The sequence below is a fragment of the Mercenaria mercenaria genome, chromosome 3 (genome assembly GCF_021730395.1).
Source record: "Mercenaria mercenaria strain notata chromosome 3, MADL_Memer_1, whole genome shotgun sequence".
In the NCBI taxonomy this organism is placed as follows: Eukaryota; Metazoa; Mollusca; class Bivalvia; order Venerida; family Veneridae; genus Mercenaria; species Mercenaria mercenaria.
Window position 1 is genome coordinate 76,293,291 of NC_069363.1, and position 21,339 is coordinate 76,314,629.

Genomic DNA, 21,339 nt, shown 5'->3' on the forward strand with positions numbered 1-21,339 from the left:
TGTCTGGTATAATAAGGCCTCTCTTGGTTGTATTTGGCTCTTTTTATGTCTGGTATAATAAGGCTTCTCTTGATTGTGTTTGTCGTTTTTCATGTCGGATTAATTAGGCCTCTCTTGGTTGTATTTGTCGCTTTTCACATCGGGTGTAATAAGGTATCGTATTATTGTATTTGGCCTTTTTCATGTTGGATGTAATAAGGCATCTCTTGGTTGTATTTGCCGCTTTTCACGTCAAATGTGATAAAAGCCTGTCTTCATTGTACTTGTCGCTTTTCACATCGGTTGTAATAAGGCCTCTTGCTTGTATTTGGCGCTTTTCATGTTGGATGTAATAAGGATTGTCTTGGTTGTTTTTGACGCTTTTCACATTGAATATAATAAAAGCCACTCTTGATTGTACAAGGCGCTTTTCACGTCGGATGTAATAAGGCCTGTCTTGATAGAGCTTGTTATTGGCGCTATTCACTTCAGATGAATAAAGCCTCTCTTGATTGTACTTGGCGCTTTTCACGCCGGGTGTTATAAGGCCTCTCTTGATTGTCGGATGTACTAGAAATAATGCCACACTTGATTGCATTTGTCCCTTTTCACATCGAATGTAATAAGACCTCTCTTGATTGTACTTGACGCTTTTCACATCGTTACAATAAGGACTCTCTTGGTTGGGCTTTGCGCTTTTCGTATCGTTTGTAATAAGGTCGCTCTTGATTGTGCTGGACGCTTTTCAAATCGGTTGTGATAAGGTCTCTCTTGACTGCGTTTGGCTCATTTCACATCAGGTGTAGTTTGGCCTTTCTTGATTCCGGTTGTCATTCAGCTTTAAGGGTTCCGTCTTTTGATATACTACGTTCTAAAATAAATCAAGTTTGACTATTTTACATTTTCCTGGCAATAATAATCAGTTAATGATATAAATTATATTGGTGTGTCATTAGTTTTCTATGAAAAGTGTCGGTAACTTTGCTTCGATTGCAGTTATTCTTCGAAGACCTTAGACTTGTAAAGGTTTTTGCCATTGACCGTTTTAAGGATTGTATCCCTAAATTCCATTTATAGCTAGATGTTTAGTTTAAACATATTTTTATTCCGAAATGCATGAAATATTTACAATACAACATTCCAGGAATTGGACAGAAAGCTATATTAGCTTACAGTTGTCCTCTCCTTAAGCTAGATGTTTGTCACAGCTGTCATTGTCGGTATACGATTATGTATGTTTTCATGATGCACACATCAACACATGCGCTGCTGTATTTTTTTTCTGTTTATGGTGGGATGTGTTCTTTCATCTTAAACGGCATCCTTGTTTTTTTGTTTTACGCAAAAATGAGAATATTATCACTTTGTTCGTCGGCGACAATAAATGTAAAGGACTTAATTTCATCAACAATTGTGAGCTTTTTTGTTTCAAGAAGACATTTGTTTTCACGTAGCTCTGAATTCGTCCTGTTTTTATTCCTTTCTTGTCCGAATGGATTGTGGCGGAAATACAATTGATACAAAGTTCGGGATTGGTGTTGCCACGCACTGCGGTCATGTCAGTTCGGAAACAATTGTATTACAGAATTGGATTTAAAATTTGATGGAAATATTGGTGATTACAGTCAGTGCGTTTTTTCTAACTTTTGTATTGCATGTTTGGTTCTGATTTGTCGGGTTTAACATCACACCGACACACTTTAAACCTTTCCAGCTTTTGATGGTAAATGGAGACCCGCGGTGCCAGTCCGAGCTTTATTTCTTGGACATGCGGGCACCAGGCTGGAATCACCAACCATCCGTAAGCCAGAAGGATGGCTTCCTCATACAAGATAATTCCACAACGCTATTGAGGTTTCGAACCAAAAGAGGCGAAGGGCAAGTGATTTGACTAAATGTAAGAAAACAAAAAGCCACCTTATCTGACAAAGATTACGATAACAACCTCCTTTTATGTAATTTATCTTATTGGAGTGCCACAGAGTGTTTTATTTATCTCTTCTCTAAGCTTTTTTGTTCTAATTATTCAGATATTTTTTCTTGTTCAATGTTTTGTTTCGATTGCTCTTTCAAGCTAGCTTTTGCATTATGAATATTATGTCTTATAATTTTGACCTGTCATCGACAGTATCTGGGCTTGAACGTTTTTTTCCCCTTTTGGCTTTGCGTACATTTGTCAAAATGAGAACGTTGGCCAGACTACTTTCCAGTGAAATAAATAATCATAGTTCTCTCCCAGTCTAATACGTAAACAAAGCCTTGCAACACCGTAAGATAAAGAATAGTTAAACATTCAATATGTGGTTCAGTGTTACGCTAGACGCATTTGGACTTCGTATTGTATAGTATTCGTCTATTTACTATTTCAAACTGTGCTTCCCATGTTCTGTACACGAGGTACAGATACAGTGTGTGTTCCTCCGTATCTGTAATTGAAATGGAAAAGAAAGTAATGCTGAGCTGTAGTTGACAGGCACTATCCGTTACTATTCCAAACAGGCTGGATGGCTTACAAACGAACGGACGGACGGAATGGGTGCACAGACTGATTACTATAGAGCCCCGCATATTATTGGCAAAGACCTGAAAAAACAACTAAAATCCTTTTTTTTTTCAAAATATTTATTGAATCCTTTCATGATAATAGATACAGAGAGAATTGAGGTAGTTATAACGTTAGAAGTCTTACAAACAAATCATTACATTCAAAATAAACATACCAGTAAACGTTCTTGTATCTTTGAACATGGATTTTTTGTCAGATTTTTGACAGCTAAATATTCAGCATCATCTGTTTCGATGTGCGAAACAAATACGTCTAAATCACAATTTTTGCAAAGTTTTCAAATTGGTTATTTGATCCGTTAATAAAGGTAAATCGTGAATACATGTAAATTTATATTTTGTTTTCTTTGATCAAATAATCTCTTTGCATCTCAGTGATAACCAGTATTATTGCTGGGTGCCTAACTGACCATAAAGCACAAAACCGACCAACAAACCAATATTGAAACTAACCGTGGCCGGTGAACAATATTTTCAAGAACTAATTTTTATACAAAATGTGTTGGGGAACGATAATGATTTTTGTGGATTACCAACTAGTTCAGTAAATCTAATTATTCTATTAACCGCAGGTCAATAGTTTGTGCTGTATGATCGGTACAGTTAACTGTTAAAATGGATGCTTAGCAAAAAGATACTGACTGAATAGCGAACAGTGCAGATCATGATCAGACTGCACGGATGTGCAGGCTAATCATGATCTACACCAGTCGCAAAGGCAGGATCAAGCCTGATAAGGTGTAATTATGTAATGTCTTCGAGATTCTTGCCTGGTTTCCACACGCCCCTGAACTAAAACAAAGGTTTGTCACTGAGAAGCAGATTTCTTTTTTATAATCTAGCACATAATCAATAAACAAGATACTCTTGAACATAATCATAAACAAGATACATCCATATTATAATCAACAGGATACATCCAGACAGACTCAAAAAACGATATATATATATTCCACAAAAATAAAGAAGCACTTTTAATATACTAAAATCATTGATCCTTACAATGACAATACAATAATACAATGTTATTGGATTTACAATACATGTAAAATATTTACTTTATGGATTTGTAATAAAATTTCAGTTTTCGATCTGACCTTGTGAAAAGTTTTGTTTCCCTTTGTAAAATATTCAGTAAGATAATAAAAGAACATCACTCTTACAAAAAACAATTCTTTATATATTTTATTTGTCAAAAAGAAGACATAACTGGAAATGCCAATAAGAAAAGTGGTAATATTATAACTATCTATATCAACCGTTGTTAGCCCATATTTACAGCTTTTTAGCCAAATACAAGCTATAAATAAGATCGTTGTTGTGTACTAGTCGAAAAAAAGACATAAAAATTAAGCCCAGTTGGAGTAAAACTACATAATGAAAAATGAATTATTTCCCTTTATCCATACAGTACTATCGTTACTCCTGTAGAAAAATAACCGTATTATGGCACAAGATTATTCACGAATTGATACAGTTAATGGCACAATCTCCCAGCACTAAATATAAACCACGATGATGGTTTGCACTACAAATTTATATCAAACTATTGCATTTTTTACATTTTATCAAACTTATTAGATAATGACTAAGTCTGTTTTTTTTTTTTTTCATATTCAGCATAAATTTGATACCTTGTCCGCAACTAAATTATTTTCCATTGCTAATCATCATGATAGAAACCTAACTCCTACATGTCTTTGCTATTAAAAACGTTGAGCATGATACCGATTAGGCCAAAAATTTAGCAACATTTTACCAAAATTTTACCAAAGATATTTCAAAATAGTGCCTCCATATCGTGCAGAAATTAATTACAATAAGTGCATCACTAAGTCTAATTTCAAATATATTAGTAATAAAACAAGAACAAAAAAAAAAAAACATTTTCCACGCAACACAAAATACAAAGCAAACATTTCTATATGTCTATTTCTTGTCGCCCTTTAACATATTAGATGGACTACGCTGAAATTCATTCATACGACAATTACATAAATATGGAGACAAAAAGCAGATATGTATAAAAAATTCATGCACCAAATAGGACAAAGAAACCATTTATTTCTTATTAATTACCTGGCTATTTTCTTCAGTAGCAAAATTGTCCGGATTTCTGGTTATATACAATTACTACATAAATTTGTGAAACAACAATAATTTTCTAATTGACAAAAGTCTAGCACTTTGTAATCTTTAACAATATCGCATACACTTGGGAAAAAATGCAAAGACCTGAAAAAGAATCGCAAGCACTTGAAAAGGTATCGCAAACACTTGAAAACAAGTATCGCAAACCCTAAAAAAGTATCGCAAACACTTAAAAAGGTATCGCAAACACTAAAGAAGTATCGCAAACACTTGAAAAAGTACAGTTGAAACTCGAGGGAAAAAACACTTTTATACACTCTATTTGTTTTTATCCCATTGTCTAGAAAATGATGTTCAAATGTTTACAAAACATCGAGTTTCAACCGCAAAATAATAAATAAATTCTGAATCAATAGATATATAAAGCATTTTTGTGTCATACTTAAAGGATCTAACATAATAATTAACTTAATAATAATGACATCATCTTAATATATGGCAATGCATTCGGTTATGGCACAATTCATAGATAACTATATAGAAAATATAAAACTTTTTGTTGATGATGAAATGAGCCGCGCCATGACAAAACCAACATAGTGGGTTTGCGACCAGCATGGATCCAGACCAGCCTGCGCATCCGCGCAGTCTGGTCAGGATCCATGCTGTTCGCTTTCAAAGCTTATTGCAATTAGAGAAACTGTTAGCGAACAGCATGGATCCTGACCAGACTGCGCGGATGCGCAGGCTGGTCTGGATCCATGCTGGTTGCAAACCCACTATGTTGGTTTTCCCATGGCACGGCTCATATATCGAAAAAGGAATGTTCGTATTCGATAAAAATCTACAATTTGATCTATCTTAAACATAACAGTATTATAGAATTTAACGAATGATCTGGTACAGACCAGTGTTTAGTTTCAATGAATGATTAAAAATGTTCTTTGGAGCAGGGTAGATTCATTGTTAAAAAAATATCTAAATTTTCATATTAGAATTTACTACTAACTCGTATCTAAATAATTAAGAAAAAAACATTTAAGTCTTTAAGCGAGGTTACCTCTTTTCTTAATTGTATAATCAAATAAAATTTTAATAAACAGAAAAAGTAAGAAATAACAATGCACGAGCTACATACGATCAATAAAACCGAGGAATGACAGCCAATAATGATAGTGCATATCCATACCGCGAAACAGTGTTCGCTTTGACAATTAATTTACATGGTAAATTGAACAAAAATAACGAAACTACGCACACATATAACAAAAACATCATTAAAATGCAGAAATAAAAACGAATAAAATCCCTGAATACCTAATAAGTTTACCAATTTAAACAAACACCAACGCCACCATAGAATACATGGCATAGTTTGAGTAAATTCAACATTATTAAAATACTCTTTGTTTGAAACAAACAAGAGACTTCGATAAAATATGACAAAAACCTAGGACTTGTATGATGTTTATACATGTTTCAATAAAAGACCTAAATCTTAAAACATCTCCTTTACTTCAAGTAAAATTTACATCATTTTTTTATGTAAAGCGTATTAACAAATTTATATATCTATTTTTTTTAAAAAATTGCATTTTCATGCCGCTTTTATGATAGAACTAAAACTGTCATATTTGATGAAATCTGCAAACAATTTAAACAAGCATAACCTTTGATCCATATGAGAAAATACAATATTTTACAATTCAGTTTTGACAATAATTAAATGGATTGTTTCTATTAAAAATATCAACAGTTGAGAGGTAGGCACAAATGTATATTTGACGGAATGTTAAAAATACACAATGAGGTAATGTTATTACAGAAAATGATTTTCAAGTATATTGTTGTATGAGATGTTTCATTTACCGGAAATCTATTACACGTTGGTGTGAATTAGTGAACAATAGCTGAATTTCCGTTCAACACTTTCGTTGCTATTTATAGCATCGGATGTGACCGCAATTGTTCAATCGAATCCGACAACATACTTTTCCGTTGTCCACAATAATAGTAATTTATTTACAGTAAATTAGTAATATATAACTTGTTACTTTGAATTTTAAACACGCAATAAATTGTTAAGTCAAGAACATTCATATATACATATTTCTATATATATTTAAACATTAATAATATTTCTATGCCTCTATCACCTTATATCACTCCTGAGTGTGAACTACCCGTATTTGCATCTATTCTAAAACAAATTTAGTGAAACTAATTACAATCAGTTTTCTTCCATATCTTCCCTTTCTCCTTTCTCTTCTTTAATCTTCTTATCAAGAACACCATTTACATTTTCTGTTTGTTTTTCATTACTGCTGTCTTCAACAGCGTCAAGATTTATCATTAATTCCCCCGTTTCGTCTTTGTCTTGTCGCTTCTTTTCTAAAAGATCTCTAAGTTCTCTCATCTCATGCTGCAAATCTTTCAATTCACTCTTCAATTTACCATTCTCAGACTCCAAGTATCCGGACTTCACTTCGCGTATTTTGGTCAACTGTTTCCTGTTTTCCCGACATTTTCGTGCTGCTTCGTTATTTTTACGCCTTCTTTCTACATATTTATTATCATAGATGGATCTCGGATTTGAAAAGCTACGTGGTCGTGCATCGAAAGAGTCATTTATGTTATGAGCTTTGTAATTATCAACAGACATCTCTGACATATTTGAGTGTGCAAGCGCAACCTCTGAAAGCTGTGTTAGTCCGTTTTGATACGAAAATGAACTTTCATCTGAATGTGCAGCGGCTACTGGATGTTCATTTGGGACTTTGTGTCGGAGTTTCAGAGGTAAAGATGATGATGCTGAATTTGGACTGTTTGAGGCACGGGAAGATGTATTGGATAACTCCCCACTTGACTCATTCTCTGTACTCGGTCGTTTCTTTACTAATGACAGTGGCTGCTCCTGCACATCTTGATCATTCCAATCATAGTCATCATTTGAATCTGATGACGTAAGATCAGTAGTTGGCAGCCAATAGGATTTCTGGTAAGGGACTGGTAAAGAACTGTTGTAAGGAGAAATCTGATTGGGTGGTAGGGCGGATGAATATGATGGGCGAACTTGATCATCTACACGGACATAAGATGAAATAGAATCATCTTTTGTGGATTTCATTTTATATGGAGATTGAGCATCGAAATTTCCTGAGAAGGGCTTGATGTCTGGGTCTGTGGTGGCGTGATTCATGTAATATGACTCTGTAATGATTTGACTCGAAGGCTGACGAGACGACGTGGTGTATGGCGGAAATGCATGCATGTACGGAGATGAACTGGTCCCTGATATATTCCTGCTACGTACAGGTGATTGTTGTAAAGTTGCAGGGTATCTAGCCTGGTTTTCTTGAGATACCACACGCAGAGATGGATTAGATGGTCTCACAGTTTCTGAGACGGGATGTAATGGCGGTGGCCCCTCTTGTCTTTTCGGTTCTGTCTCGTCTCCTGTGAAAGTTTCGTCTAGGGACAATCCAAATTTCTTCTTGATTAATATCAATTCATTTCGGACTTTGCAGTTTTCTCTTGTTAATTCCATAATTCTATTTTCAAGAGCCATATCGTGAACTCTCCTCTTTTCTCTAGACCTTCTTGCAGCTTCATTGTTCTTCCGCCTTTTCTCCCAATAACCGTCATCTTTCTTATTTTCCGGAATAAATTCTCTCTGTTTGCGACTAGGAATATATCCTGGGGGATACGAATCCTCGTCGTAACTCCTATATCCCGCGTCGGTTGACGACGGATTCACTACACATGTAGGTAAAGCTGTCCCTTTGGGGGATCGTGAATCTAGTTCGGAGCGGTTGGAATTTGCCGCATATAATACAGACTTGTATTCGTTTGAAACATTATGTCTATCCATGTTTAAAGTTCCTGAAATACTCCCCGTGAATGCACTTGTCGGATATGAGGTATACACTGCGGAGGTCGATCTACTGTTGGCTTGGTATGGCCTTTCTGCTAGCATAGCAGTGATAAGTCTTGAGTTGGCACTAGCGCTTCTTGAAGTATCTAACAACCTGAAAAACATAATTGAAACTGCTGTATTGTGCACTTTATCCTTTGAAATTCTAAACCTGTTTGAGTGAAAAGTTTGGTCTCATGAATATGATTATTAATAAGATTTTTAATTAAGAAATAAGTTATAGCAAAAGAGCGTTTTAACACTTATTTATGCACGATGGGCGGTTATACGTCGGGCGTAATAATTATTTGTACGACGTATTACCGCCCGAGTGTATAAATGGTGTTAAAATACGGTTTTGGTATAAATTATTTCGATTCTAATATGCCCTTTATCTAAAACAGTACATAAAATATGGAAGCGCTTTTTCTTGGTCGAAACAAAAACATTGACGTCACCGCACGTTAACGTGACGCTATTCTAGCGTAAAAGTGTATTAACAGAGAAAAGCATATTAGAATAACAGTGAGTTAAAATCGCGGTATCTACGGCATTTATCGCGGCATCCGTGACATTTATCGCGGCATCCACGTCATTTATCGCGGCATCCGTAGCATCTACCGCGGCATGCATGGCATTTATCGCGGCATCCACGGCATTTATCGCGGTACCCACGGCACTAATCGCGGTAGCCGTTGCATTCCCGTAGCATTCACAGCATTTATCGCGGCACCCACGGCACTAATCGCGGCATCCGTGGCATTCACCGCGGCATCCACGGTATATATTGCGGCATCCGAGACATTTATCGCGGCACTGACAGCATTTATCACGGCTTCTCTCACTTGAGGGGTATCTCATGATTATCAATAGTATGTCATTACTATCCAAATGCTAACAGTCAGAAAACAAACTTTAATTAAATGAAATTTTCTGTCTGAATATATAAAATGCGAAAATGCGCTATCCTTCAAAACAGGCATAGATAGCAACACTTAACAAAGTTAAACAAGAATTAATCAGCATAAACTACAGGACTGAAGGTTATCAAATGTAATCTGAAAGACAGTGAAGTATATTTAAAGTAGTATAAGCCCATTTTTTTTATCTGTTTTAAACGGATACAAAGTATTTTTCCAAGAATATAGGTTCATGTTTTCTTTCTTCGTTTTACACAATTAATTAATGGAAACTGAAAAATTATTTTGTCAAATTAAATCTTGCTGTGGTATTATATCGGGAAGTCGCGAAAAACTATGAAAAATTGTCCAGTCAAAAATCTGACCCTCAGACTCAAATTATCTCAACCTGGCCCTCGTAAAAATGTGTAACATAAACAAATATAAAGAAATTAAAAGGAAAGTGTTTATTTTCATACATTTTTCAGCAATTTAGGTACTGTGCAAACCTGGCATATATGTAAGCATGGCATGAACATTCGTCAAAGTTTATAAATCTATAAATTTTAATTAACCTTTAACCTGTTGGCGGCAAGTGGTTTTGCCTTTGCGACCAGTGCAGACCAAGATCAGCCTGCACATCCGTGCAGGCCGATCATGGTTTGCATTGTTCGCTATTCAGTTAGTACATTTTCAGTGAACACCCCTGGAATAATAAATTGTATTGCCCAAACTGAATGATGGACCAGTCCATTTTAGAAAATTAGCGGGGTAAGGGTTAAGAATGTCAGTAAAATGTGAAGAATATCGTTTCTGCAATGATTTGAGCCGCACCATGAGAAAACCAATAGAGTGCATTTGCTACCAGCATGGATCCAGACTAGCCTGCGCATCCGCGCAGCCTGGCCAGGATCCATGCTGTTCGCTTTCAAAGCCTAATGCAATTAGAGAAACCATAAGCGTACAGCATGGATCCTAACCAGAATGCGTAGATGCGCAGGCTGGTCTGGATCCATGCTGGTCGCAAATGTACTATGTTGGTTTTCTCATGGTGCGGCTCAATTTAAAAGATTTCATTTTTTTTTTCGTCCACAATTTTACCTGTGTATCCATCTAATAAACAGAGTGTCTTAATATTTCACATCTTATTAATTTCTTGCATTTTCCGACACAGGTTTAAGCACGATAGAAAAATGTAAAATGATACTAGTATCCGGAAATATCATGCAACACTTTGTTTCAGCTATAAAATGAAGCTTGAATAACTAAAATCCATACAACTGATTCAACTTCTCCGAAACTCAGTTTCGTTACATGACTATACACATTTATGTATTGTCCGCAGTACTTTTAAGTTCATGTTAGTATGAATAACATTATAGAAGGAAGTGCGTGTTTAATATGTATGCAAGTTCAAATGTGATAAACAGTCAAACGTGTATCTAGCAGCCAGCCAAGGTTACGGTACAATCTGGTGACCGCTTTGAACATGTTGAAATTAGAATTTGTTAACTGGTGAAGTTAGCCTCCTGGCTCGTATAAGACAAGTGGTTATTAAATACAGGTTGCCGCAAAGACAGGTTCAGATGCACTAAGTTAGTGCATTTTTATGATTAATATCATTCATCTAAAAGCAGGACAATTTGTTGGTCAAACATAAATGACTTTAACCTGTATATTGAAATTATAATTAATGCCCCTTTGGAAAAAATGGTCAAATCTTCAAGAAACAGTTTTAAAATATTGCCAAAGTATGAAAAGGGACAATTTATCAATTCACTTCATATTGTCAAAAAATATATATGAGCCGCACAGTCTGGTCAGGATCCATGCTGTTCGCTAACAGTTTCTCTAATTGCGATAGACTTTGAAAGCGAACAGCATGGATCCTGACCAGACTGCGCGGATGCGCAGGCTGGTCTGGATCCATGCTGGTCGCAAACCCACTATGTTGGTTTTCACATGGCACGGCTCAATTACTATCATCACATTCTGCAGGTAATAACCTATGTATAAACCATTATGTACATAATTCATTGGATGATCATTGACATTAACTGAATGTTATAGCATTAATCCGGCTTGTACAAAATTTGCATAGTTTTTCAGATTTAGATATGCCAGGAAAACGCTTCTATTCCATCTCTATATAAAACAATTTTCTCCTGGGGTGGACAGCGTGTCCGCGTATCCACACAGCAAGTCGCGCCAGCACACTATTTCTGCTCTAGCTACGTCCCTTGACTACCCATAATCCATACAGTTATACTATACATGAAATTACTTGCATATAAAAAACTTTGTTGTAGAGGACATTTTTGTAGAATAATATTACGTGATTTGAATCGCGATAATTGTACGAAAACTGGTCTATTCATGTTTCGTAAACAAGTCAGATTAGACATGGAGAAAGGTCATTTATATAATAAAAGATTACAAAGAATTATGTTTACTGCAATGAATATCAAACAATTATCATATTTCAGCCATATTGCATAACACATGTTCATAGGCATGTACTAGCTTTAAACCTTTTAATCAGGAAAAGTTCATCGCTGCACGTAAACAAGTTGTTTGTAATTAAATATTGCGTCATATTGATCGTAACTATTTTGCGACAATCCTTCGATATGCGGTCTCTTAGGAGGTCGACTAGTGCAAAAACAATTTACTTTGACGTACTTTTAATATTAAAAGAAGATTCTGATTGTTTAGTTTTCCCCAGTACTTTTTTACATTAAGTAAGTGTTACCACACAATAAAAAGAACTTCAATAGATGTAGATATAGATATTTTAGTTTTGACATAATATACGATGATACATAAAACAAACGTTGGTTGGATATTTTAAATCATACGAACATTATGAAGAGCCCTTACCACCGAGTCTTAGCATTTGTAGATTTAAATGATGACGTTTATATATATATATTTTTATATATATAAAGAACCTAATTAAGGTAACTTGACATGAACAACCAAGATGGCGTCACAAAATTAGGGTTGGTCACATTATTTATCCCTATAGACAAAGCTGCTATAGAGGTCTAAAGATACTTTTAATCATTTAACCACACACATAAACAATTGTAAAAAATGCATTTAATTTATAAAATTATAAAATCAAATGTTCGAAACTCACCATGAAAACTAGCAATTTTTGTGCGTATTTTGCAGAAAGTTATGTATCCAAACTGAAAAAAAATTGTATCCTATATCTTTGATGTGTCTTCAGGTGCTCCACCTATGAACAAAGAACTTATCCACTGAGTTTATGCTATTTGCTCTGGAATTTCATCAGTAAATTATAAATTTCAATATTTGTTGCAAATAAATTCAGTAACAAGGGGCTATGCAATTCCAAAATATGTTATTGTAAAACTCACCATCCTATGAATGGAAAATTAAACCTAACATAGCTGATTTTGGGTATATTACATTATATTTTATTACCCTTTCATGTTCAAATGAAAAAAAATCCTTACCTAACTGTCTCTGTACTTTTTGGAGGCAACAGAAAATCAAGAAAATGTACTTTATCAATTACATTAAACATACATTAATTTAGTATGGCCTAAGATCCACACTTCATGAGATTTCCATGCAATGTCAGTAAAGTTTTGACATTGAGGGTTATTCAAACAGTAGCAAACACATTTCAACTAGGACAAAGATTGAAAAAATTGTAAACGTTTTATAAATTTAAATACAAACAATGTAGAATTACTAAGAAATGAACACATCACTCAAAACTCTTAATATTGTGAGAATGTAAAGTCTCAGAAATAAAGACAAAGTAAACTTACATGTACTTTGAATTTTTTTAACGACCCTCATACTGCAAGCAGGTTTCAACTTTTTAGGGTGTAAAATATAGAAATTTATAATTTACTGATGAAATTCCAGAGCAAATAGCATAAAACTCAGTGGATAAGTTCTTTTCTTCATAGGTGGAGCACCTGAAGGACACATTCTAAGATATGAGGATATAAATTTTTTTCAGTTTGGATACATAACTTTTCTGCAAAATACGCACAAAAATTGACTAGATTTCATGGCGAGTTTCAGAACATTTGATTAAATATTTTTATAAGTTTAAAGCATTTTCACAAGTGTTTATGTGTGTGTTAAATGATTAAAATGCATCTTTAGACCCCTGTAGCAGCATATCGTCTATAAGAGTAAATAATGTGACCAACCCTAATTTCATGACGCCATCTTGGTTTTCTCTGTCCAGTTACCTTAACGCTAGGAAAGAAAAACGTTTCAATGACAAAAAAGGCGAAAAAAAAAGTGGAAACAAAACTAAACACACAAGAAAACCAAGAAAAATACTGAATTATGTTCTTATACCATATATCTATTCACATGTTTCTGTTAAAAAATAAAATATGTATCTTTATTTAGCTTTTAATTAAAAGTGGTCAAACTGTGATATTATTACGCTAATGGTTACTGCAGAAAAATGTCTCGATGGTGGTCTTTTTAAAGATATCTAATGCCATTCTTTTACTAAAATATCTAACCGTTAGAGATTTATTTTTAAATATAGAAAACCCTCATCAAAATTTATGTATTTAACTTTACAAAATATATAAATAAATTATGTATACAAAGCTACATTTTGGTTGCTGATCGTTAAAACAGCATGCGGTTTTTACCGGTAATACACATGAGCCGTGCCATGGGAAAACCAACATAGTGGGTTTGCGACCAGCATGGATCCAGATCAGCCTGCGCATCCGCGCAGTCTGGTCAGGATCCATGCTGTTCGCTAACAGTTTCTCCAATTCCAATAGGCTTTAAAAGCGAACAGCATGGAGCCTGACCAGACTGCGCGGATGCGCAGGCTGGTCTGGATCCATGCTGGTCGCAAACCCACTATGTTGGTTTTCTCATGGCACGGCTCACATGTTAAGTACTGTTAATACATATAAACATATTTATTTTATGTTAACATTGATCATATTTAGAAATTGTTTATTATTTCGATCTAGAATTCATTTTAGGTGTCAAGTGACCAAAATGCAAAATGATATCAGAAGATGCCGACATTCAAGATGCACGTAATTTAGGCCGATGTTTGTTGTTTTTGTCGTCTGCTATTTTGTCACACAGAACGTAAGTGTGAAGTCATGATCACAAATGAATGTAGGTGGATTCGGATATAAGCAGATTTTTATAATCGGATTCAGAATCGATAATCAAAAGTGGAAGAGGTCTATATGCCAATTTATTTATATGTATTTAAACCTTTTTGTTTCTCACATCATCCGAACTGGCCTTCTGTAAAAGTTACTTTCGAAAGACGGCATTCAAACAATGTCCTTATTTCAATTCTTTGTTTCCAAGCCTTCTATAATTATGGTTTCCGTCAAAATGCTTGAAACAATTACAATAACTTTGACCGGGTTGCCATCCGAAATGAAGAATTGTTTCCCCTAACTTTTCACTGACAAAATCATGAACACCATATCCTCCTCTCCCACAGCCATCAAATCTTTGTAGATAGGAGCACAGAACTATACCAATTAATTGAAATACAATGTAGTGTCACCATTATCTACTGTTTTAATAAAAAATAGAAAACATTCATTGATATTGCTTGAAGACTGACATAGCCCTTGAATTTTATATCTGATTCAGGGACCTGGAAAAAAATCCCTGACTTGTAATTGAAACCCTTGCTATCTCAGCGGTCAAATTTCTTTGTTCCCGGGTAGTTTTGAATACATACCGTTTCGCCATTTCTTATCAAAGTTCTACCGAATTTAATGGATAGAATCTCAAATGATGAGAAGCTACATCTATATTTGACCTATCCAAACGGAGGAATGTTAAAAAAATAAGGTATCTTTTGTCTTCACAAACTGCTACATTTATATTCATACCTTTTACAAAAAGATATTCATATAGCCTACAATTTATAAAGAACAAGTGAATTTGAAAGACAAAAAAGCAAATTATATTTCTTTAACTATTATGGTAACTGAACATTATGATTTAAGCCAATGCAAGAGTTATGTTTCAAAAGCAACAACATGCAATAATCAAGTCACCTTTCAGAACAATTTCCAGAGTTGTTCCGTTGTTAGGAGGACTCGCAATCATATTGTTCACGTGAAACACAAATAAAAAAAGTAATGTATTTGATCTAGAATTCCAAAAAGACCATAAAAAGACAGATGTTGACAACAACAATAGTATGATCAATATGTATTTACTGCGTGTAATGACGTAAACACCGTAAATCATCGGATTAGAGATACGCACAAAAAAAAATGTGACAGCTTTTTTTTTTAATACAGATCTCAGCTTTTTACATAAGTACAGCCTGGCGCGATTATGTTAAAGATATCCTATGCGCATGTTTCACTACCTTTAAAGGAAGAAAATTCTCAAGAAATGAATTTTGTTTGACTAAATATATAAACTAACTGAGTTTTAGAGCTACATTCACAATTAATTGTCATGTACAACAGTCGTTTGTTAAGTAACTACCAGTTCTGTAACCTAATATAGCCTGCTGGCGGCAAGTGATTCTGCCTTTGCGACCAGTGCAGACCAAGATCAGCCTGCATGTCCAAGCAGGCTGATCTTGGTCTGCTGACTGTTCGCTATTCAGTCAGTAAATTTTCAGTGAACATCCCTTCAAATAATAACTGGTATTGCCCAAATTGAATGATGGACCAGTCCATTTGATAAATTTAGCAGGCAAAAGGTTATTAGCACTTCACGTTTATTCTTTAGTTACTGATCGTTTGTATTAGATGTGTACTTTCTAAGCCAAACACATGCGCTGTTTATATGTTTGATGTTACATAGAAACTATGGATTAACTGATAAATATTTCTAAAATATGAATCTGAGTCTACTATATCTTTAAGTAATGTTTGTAATGATTTTTCAACCATATTTCCGCGGCTTTTACAAATGCATCATTAAAATACTGAATATCAAGCTTGATATGTACAATTTTTGTTGTTGTCTACATTTGACAAGATGTCATTCAATTTATTATTTTAAGGTTTATGTAAGCTGTCTTAGCTGAAAGAAAACATTTTCAGCTTTGATGTTTTATCGACCTTGCAAAGGTTTATGATTTGCCAAACATATGTTGGTCTAAATAAAATAAGACTACTGTGACAGCTGTTAGATATTCCTTAGAAAAAATAAGTAAAACATAAAAGCGGAAAGAGTAAACATAGCCCTTCCATATGACACGTTTCTGTATTTTGTTCGTTTATTTAAACATCTTTTATTCTATTGTTTATTCAACCTTGCCTGCTTCACTTACCTACCTTGTTACTTTCTTTTTGTCTTTGAACTTTAATTTGAAAACGTCAAAAGACATATTGGAAATACATTCGTAGTGCGCGCTTGTCAGTTTTTTGCCTCTTTCCAAAACATTATCACAGTATCCTTAGAAAAGGCGCGTTCCACTTTAAATAAATCAAACAAAATAGTTTGCCTCAATTCGCCACTGGTATCAAATGAAGAATCTATTCAAAGTTTTTAAACTAATACAAGGCTTCTTTGCATGAACTGGCATCAAAGACAGAAGTTTTACCCCTCCCTGCAACATTTCAAAAGTATATGTTCAATAAAGCTACCTTGTTTGAAATCATGCAAAATAGTTAAAAGATAATGCTAACATGCATCAATTCAAGTAATTTTTCATCCGAACAGGCTCTCAAATTTAAAAGCAAGACATTTTTCTTCATAAATTCGTTTCAAAAAAGTAACTTTGTCTGTCCCCGAAATACTTTCTGTTTTTATTCAAAGGACAAGACAGTATCCTATACATTCATTGTTTCTTGCTTCTCCCCTACAGCTACGAGCACAACAGTGTCCATATTTTTCTTGTCTCCTTTGCGTTCATGAAAGTAACAGCCAATCTGTATAATATCCCTTTGCGGCAAGAAAGAGGAAATGCATGCATAAACGCATTTTCCGACGATGCTATGACAGCGAGAATTTATCTTTTGTTGCAGATATAAATGAAAGAACTGGCTTATTTTATACACAAAGGACAGAAATTATTTTTGTTGCAGACATAAGTGAAACAACTGGCTTATATTATACATTAAGGACCGTCGAGTGTAAAGTGTGTAGACGGTCTCTTTTACCTCTCACGCAACTTAGATGACTCGGTAGAAGCATCAACCTGTTGCAACCTCTAGTTTTTCATACACAAGGGAATGCACTTGTCTAACTTTGCTGTATCTATAAGATCAAGCTTTTACCTCCCTTCCCCAGCATGCATGCGCATTTCAGCATGTTTTACTATGGAAACCGTATGTGCATTTCAATACGTTCACGATTTCTGTTTAATTAAGAAATCGAGATTTGCGCAAGCTACTTTATTTATTTATTTTTTTGATTAACCTATGTGTATGATTATGTTGTAAGTTGTATCTTTAAGAAGTATTCGTTCCTCTTATATTGTGCCAATAAGTTCAAAGTATTTCAAGCGCTACACAATCACGATAAATCTGTTTAGTATTAAGTTTACAATACAATAAATAGAATATAGAGTTTCAACCATTACGTCGTTATTATGCACTTACTTTATTTAAATTTTTGTTTTCAAGATAGGTATTGCGTAAGACAATGTTGCCCAACCTTTACATGTTCTTACGTGCGATGCTGCTATTATCAGATTTTGTCATGATCTTTTTTTTTTGTCCTTACACACCCATAATCCCGTTCTTCCCATAAATATCTCCCATGATGTGGTCATTATTGGTAAAAAGTACATTTTCTGCTCTCGTGGAATTGTTTACGATGGGAACAATCGATATTTTCCTGCGGGGTTCGTATGTTCTCTGAATGTCAAAGAGGGAACGAACGGGATTGTTACGCATTTAATGATTCGCAAATGCTACAAGGTTAATATAGCTTATTAATACTCGTATGTTTTATTATGAGATTTGCACAGTTGTTAATTGCAGCCTTTAGAAACGATAAAATATATTTCATTTATACATCACACTATGGTTATTGACAAAATACCGATGTAAACATTTTGTTGGCATTCTGTATATAAAAAAAAATCTCACAATTAAAATAACATTGGACCGTGTTGTTATTTAGAAAGAAAGAATAAAAATGTTTACTACATTTAGTCACATTTTTCAGATTTAAAACGTAATGTGGTCTGCCAACCTCGCTGGCTCCATCCCGTTTACCACAATCCCAGTCAAAGGTAAACATGTGACACCGGCCACAAACTTGTCATACATCCTTCTAAAGTCTCACTTAAACTGTTAAAGGTTGTATGATCAGAAAAGGTTGTATTAAATCTATGTTTTATTTTTTTTTGCAACTCAATGCATAATGTTTTTTTACTGAAATAACCTTCTAAAACCATCTTGTTATATAAGTACACGTAAGACTTTATGGCATATATTTTCAAAGGATGTATCCCAGATGCTTAATTCGACAATCGAATCCTAATTAATTGTTGATAGAAAAGACAACAAGATTTATAATTTGAACGGTGATTTTACGAGTTTGTTAATGTAGAAATTATAAGTAACCAACATACATTCAAAATAAGCTCACTGAATCTCCGAAAAGTGACTTAAACAAAGCCTTAATCATTCAATAAATAAATGGTATTTACTCATTATTTATATCATACTCATAAAATATCACTTTGAATATTAAATTTACTGTTTTCATATTTAATCAATGTTGCAATTTGTTTAAATAAGAAATGAAAGAAGAAAAAGATCTTATTTCGAAGCATGCTCCGGACAAATATACGAAACAACTCTTGAAAAGGACAAAAAGTTGTTCAATTGTAGGTTTGATGTTACAGCATAGAAGTATTTTATATAAAAGAATATAAATATAATGTAAAAATACACAGCAGTTGTTGTGAGAACTAAGGAACAAAGAGATATATATAATTTATCACGAGTGTGCAGTATTTATTCTATTTTATTACCATACTTGTTTTGTTTCTATTCCTTTTTTTTTCGCAAATAACAGCACAAAATGCATGAGAAAAAATAACATTGAATTCGACTGCAATTTTATTTTCCGTTTCGACAGGTTACTTTTTGCGGAATAATAGGTAAAGGAATGAAATTTGAGAAGAAAGCAGTGCACACCAATTAAAAAAAAAACACTTTAATTTTTAATATTTTTGTTTTGTGGACTGTTTTGTTAAGTAAAAGATAAAGTTATAATATTATAAACACTATCGCAACACTTTTATTATCTGTTTCATTTTTCTCTTTATCTGAATTTTGCTGAAGGCAGAGCGAAAAATATATCAAAATAAATTCAGTTCATACATACCCCATATTATTTGTTTCAAAGTTTTCCCTGTCGTTTTCCGAATATCCAACTAGTTTTTTCTCAAGCAACATTTTGTATCATATAGATAAACATTAAAATACTGATATTTCGCAATCCCGCATCCAAAAACTAGTCCGCGACAAAATAATGAAAAAGTATTACGTAAATAGTATAGATCATTACATACACCAATCTGAATCAAACAGAAAAAGCATATTAACGTGAGAGATTGCGTTCACGTGACTACAAGGCATGCGCACTTCGGTATTAGTATATAACCGATATTATCGTTATTTGTAAATACATTTTTAGTGTCAAAGGCAGTCCAATATAGTTTTACTCATCATCACAAACTGAGTGAAGTTTTCGCCAGTATTCCCGCTTGCTATCGGGGGATGTATAAAAGTCATTTAAGGTTAACACAAAACCTGTAGACCGCGAATTGACCTCAACTGACCGATGCAAATTTTTTCAGCGGTCATGTGAGGCCAAGGTTCTCATGTAAATATGTCGATATGAGTTTGTTTTAACAATAATTTCTAGATTTTAAGCGGTTGTTCAGGGGTCATGAACAAACGGAATCAAAAGTAAAAGAAAAGAAAAAGTAATAGGTTAATATGTAAAATAATACACCCTATTTAATACACGGATATTAGCGACCAGATAAAACGCGAGATAACAAGCTCGCTCGCAATGTAGTATATTGACACAGTTTTATACAAAACGGTTAAATAAGTTTTGGCAAGCAGTCAAAATCGATTTTACGTAAGGTGTTTTATAAAAGTCCTGACACAAATAAAGGATCGAATAATATATTCTATATTTTTCTACATACTTCATTCATAAGGTCATATTAAATCAATGCTTCCATAAAAGTACATACATGTACACATACCGAATTGAGCACGTTTATTACATTCCGACGAAACATCCGAAAAGTGTCACATTATAAATTCCCTGAGACATCTGTGAGGTAGGTTCTTAAAAGCCTATGAGGTAGGTTCTGAAAAGCAGAAAAAAGAACATTATATGACATAATTCAGTCATGTATGAACTCTTCTTTGATAAACAATACTGAAACGCGTCGCTGATTCACAAATCGTATTTGAACCTACATGACCTCGTGTTCCCCTTTTGTATGCCTCTGATTTCGGTTTTGTTATCATTTTACAAACAAAGAACATTTTGAAAATAGTAATACAATCATATCAAAAAGAGTACGTACCTATTACGTGTTTAAGAGGGACCTGCGAGGTCCCTTAAAAGATTTACATTACGTCTCTAGCTGCCATATTATCATTACCTCAAATGACCCAAGTCAGATGCGCGCGCAGCTGTGTTATATAATGGCTGTGTACATGTACAGGTCTTAACACATCAAATAGTTTGTTACAAATTAAGCATGATAAATGAGACTGCAAAAAATGTCTGATTCAGTTCAGACGATATAATTAATTATTGGAAAAAAACCTTGTTATAATAAAATGAGTTTTTTGTTTTGTTTTGGTCCATCAATTGATCAATTTAATTATCTAGGATACCAAATTTATATGGGGGAATTATTGTTAAAAATAAATAGTC

At 34.0% G+C, this 21,339-nt stretch overlaps 2 protein-coding genes across 9 annotated transcripts in view; one reads left to right on the top strand and one right to left on the bottom strand.

Moving 5' to 3' along the window:
- Window positions 1-3,714: 3,714 nt before the first annotated feature.
- LOC123524334 (nuclear factor interleukin-3-regulated protein-like) lies at window positions 3,715-21,260 on the bottom strand. Of its 6 annotated transcripts, none has more exons than XM_045302448.2 (3): window positions 20,984-21,260; window positions 20,642-20,761; window positions 3,715-8,663 (listed from the first exon to the last, which is right to left on the bottom strand). In XM_045302448.2, coding segments are annotated over exons 2-3 (1,800 nt in total). In that variant the 5' UTR covers window positions 20,644-20,761; window positions 20,984-21,260; the 3' UTR covers window positions 3,715-6,865. The 6 variants fall into 6 exon arrangements, with proteins under 6 accessions (XP_045158383.2, XP_045158386.2, XP_045158381.2 ...); XM_045302451.2 differs by having other exon boundaries at window positions 20,654-20,761; window positions 20,984-21,258; XM_045302446.2 differs by lacking the exons at window positions 20,642-20,761; window positions 20,984-21,260 and adding an exon at window positions 19,759-20,038.
- Window positions 18,181-21,339, top strand: part of LOC123524333 (serine/threonine-protein phosphatase 6 regulatory ankyrin repeat subunit B-like) — a 107,479-nt gene continuing 104,320 nt past the window's right edge. The window contains exon 1 of one of the 3 annotated variants that reach the window (XM_045302444.2): window positions 18,181-18,338. In XM_045302444.2, the coding sequence (XP_045158379.2) occupies window positions 18,318-18,338 (21 nt within the window). In that variant the 5' untranslated portion in view covers window positions 18,181-18,317. The remainder of the gene's footprint in view (window positions 18,339-21,339) is intronic. The other 2 variants (XM_045302442.2, XM_045302445.2) reach the window with 2 other exon arrangements.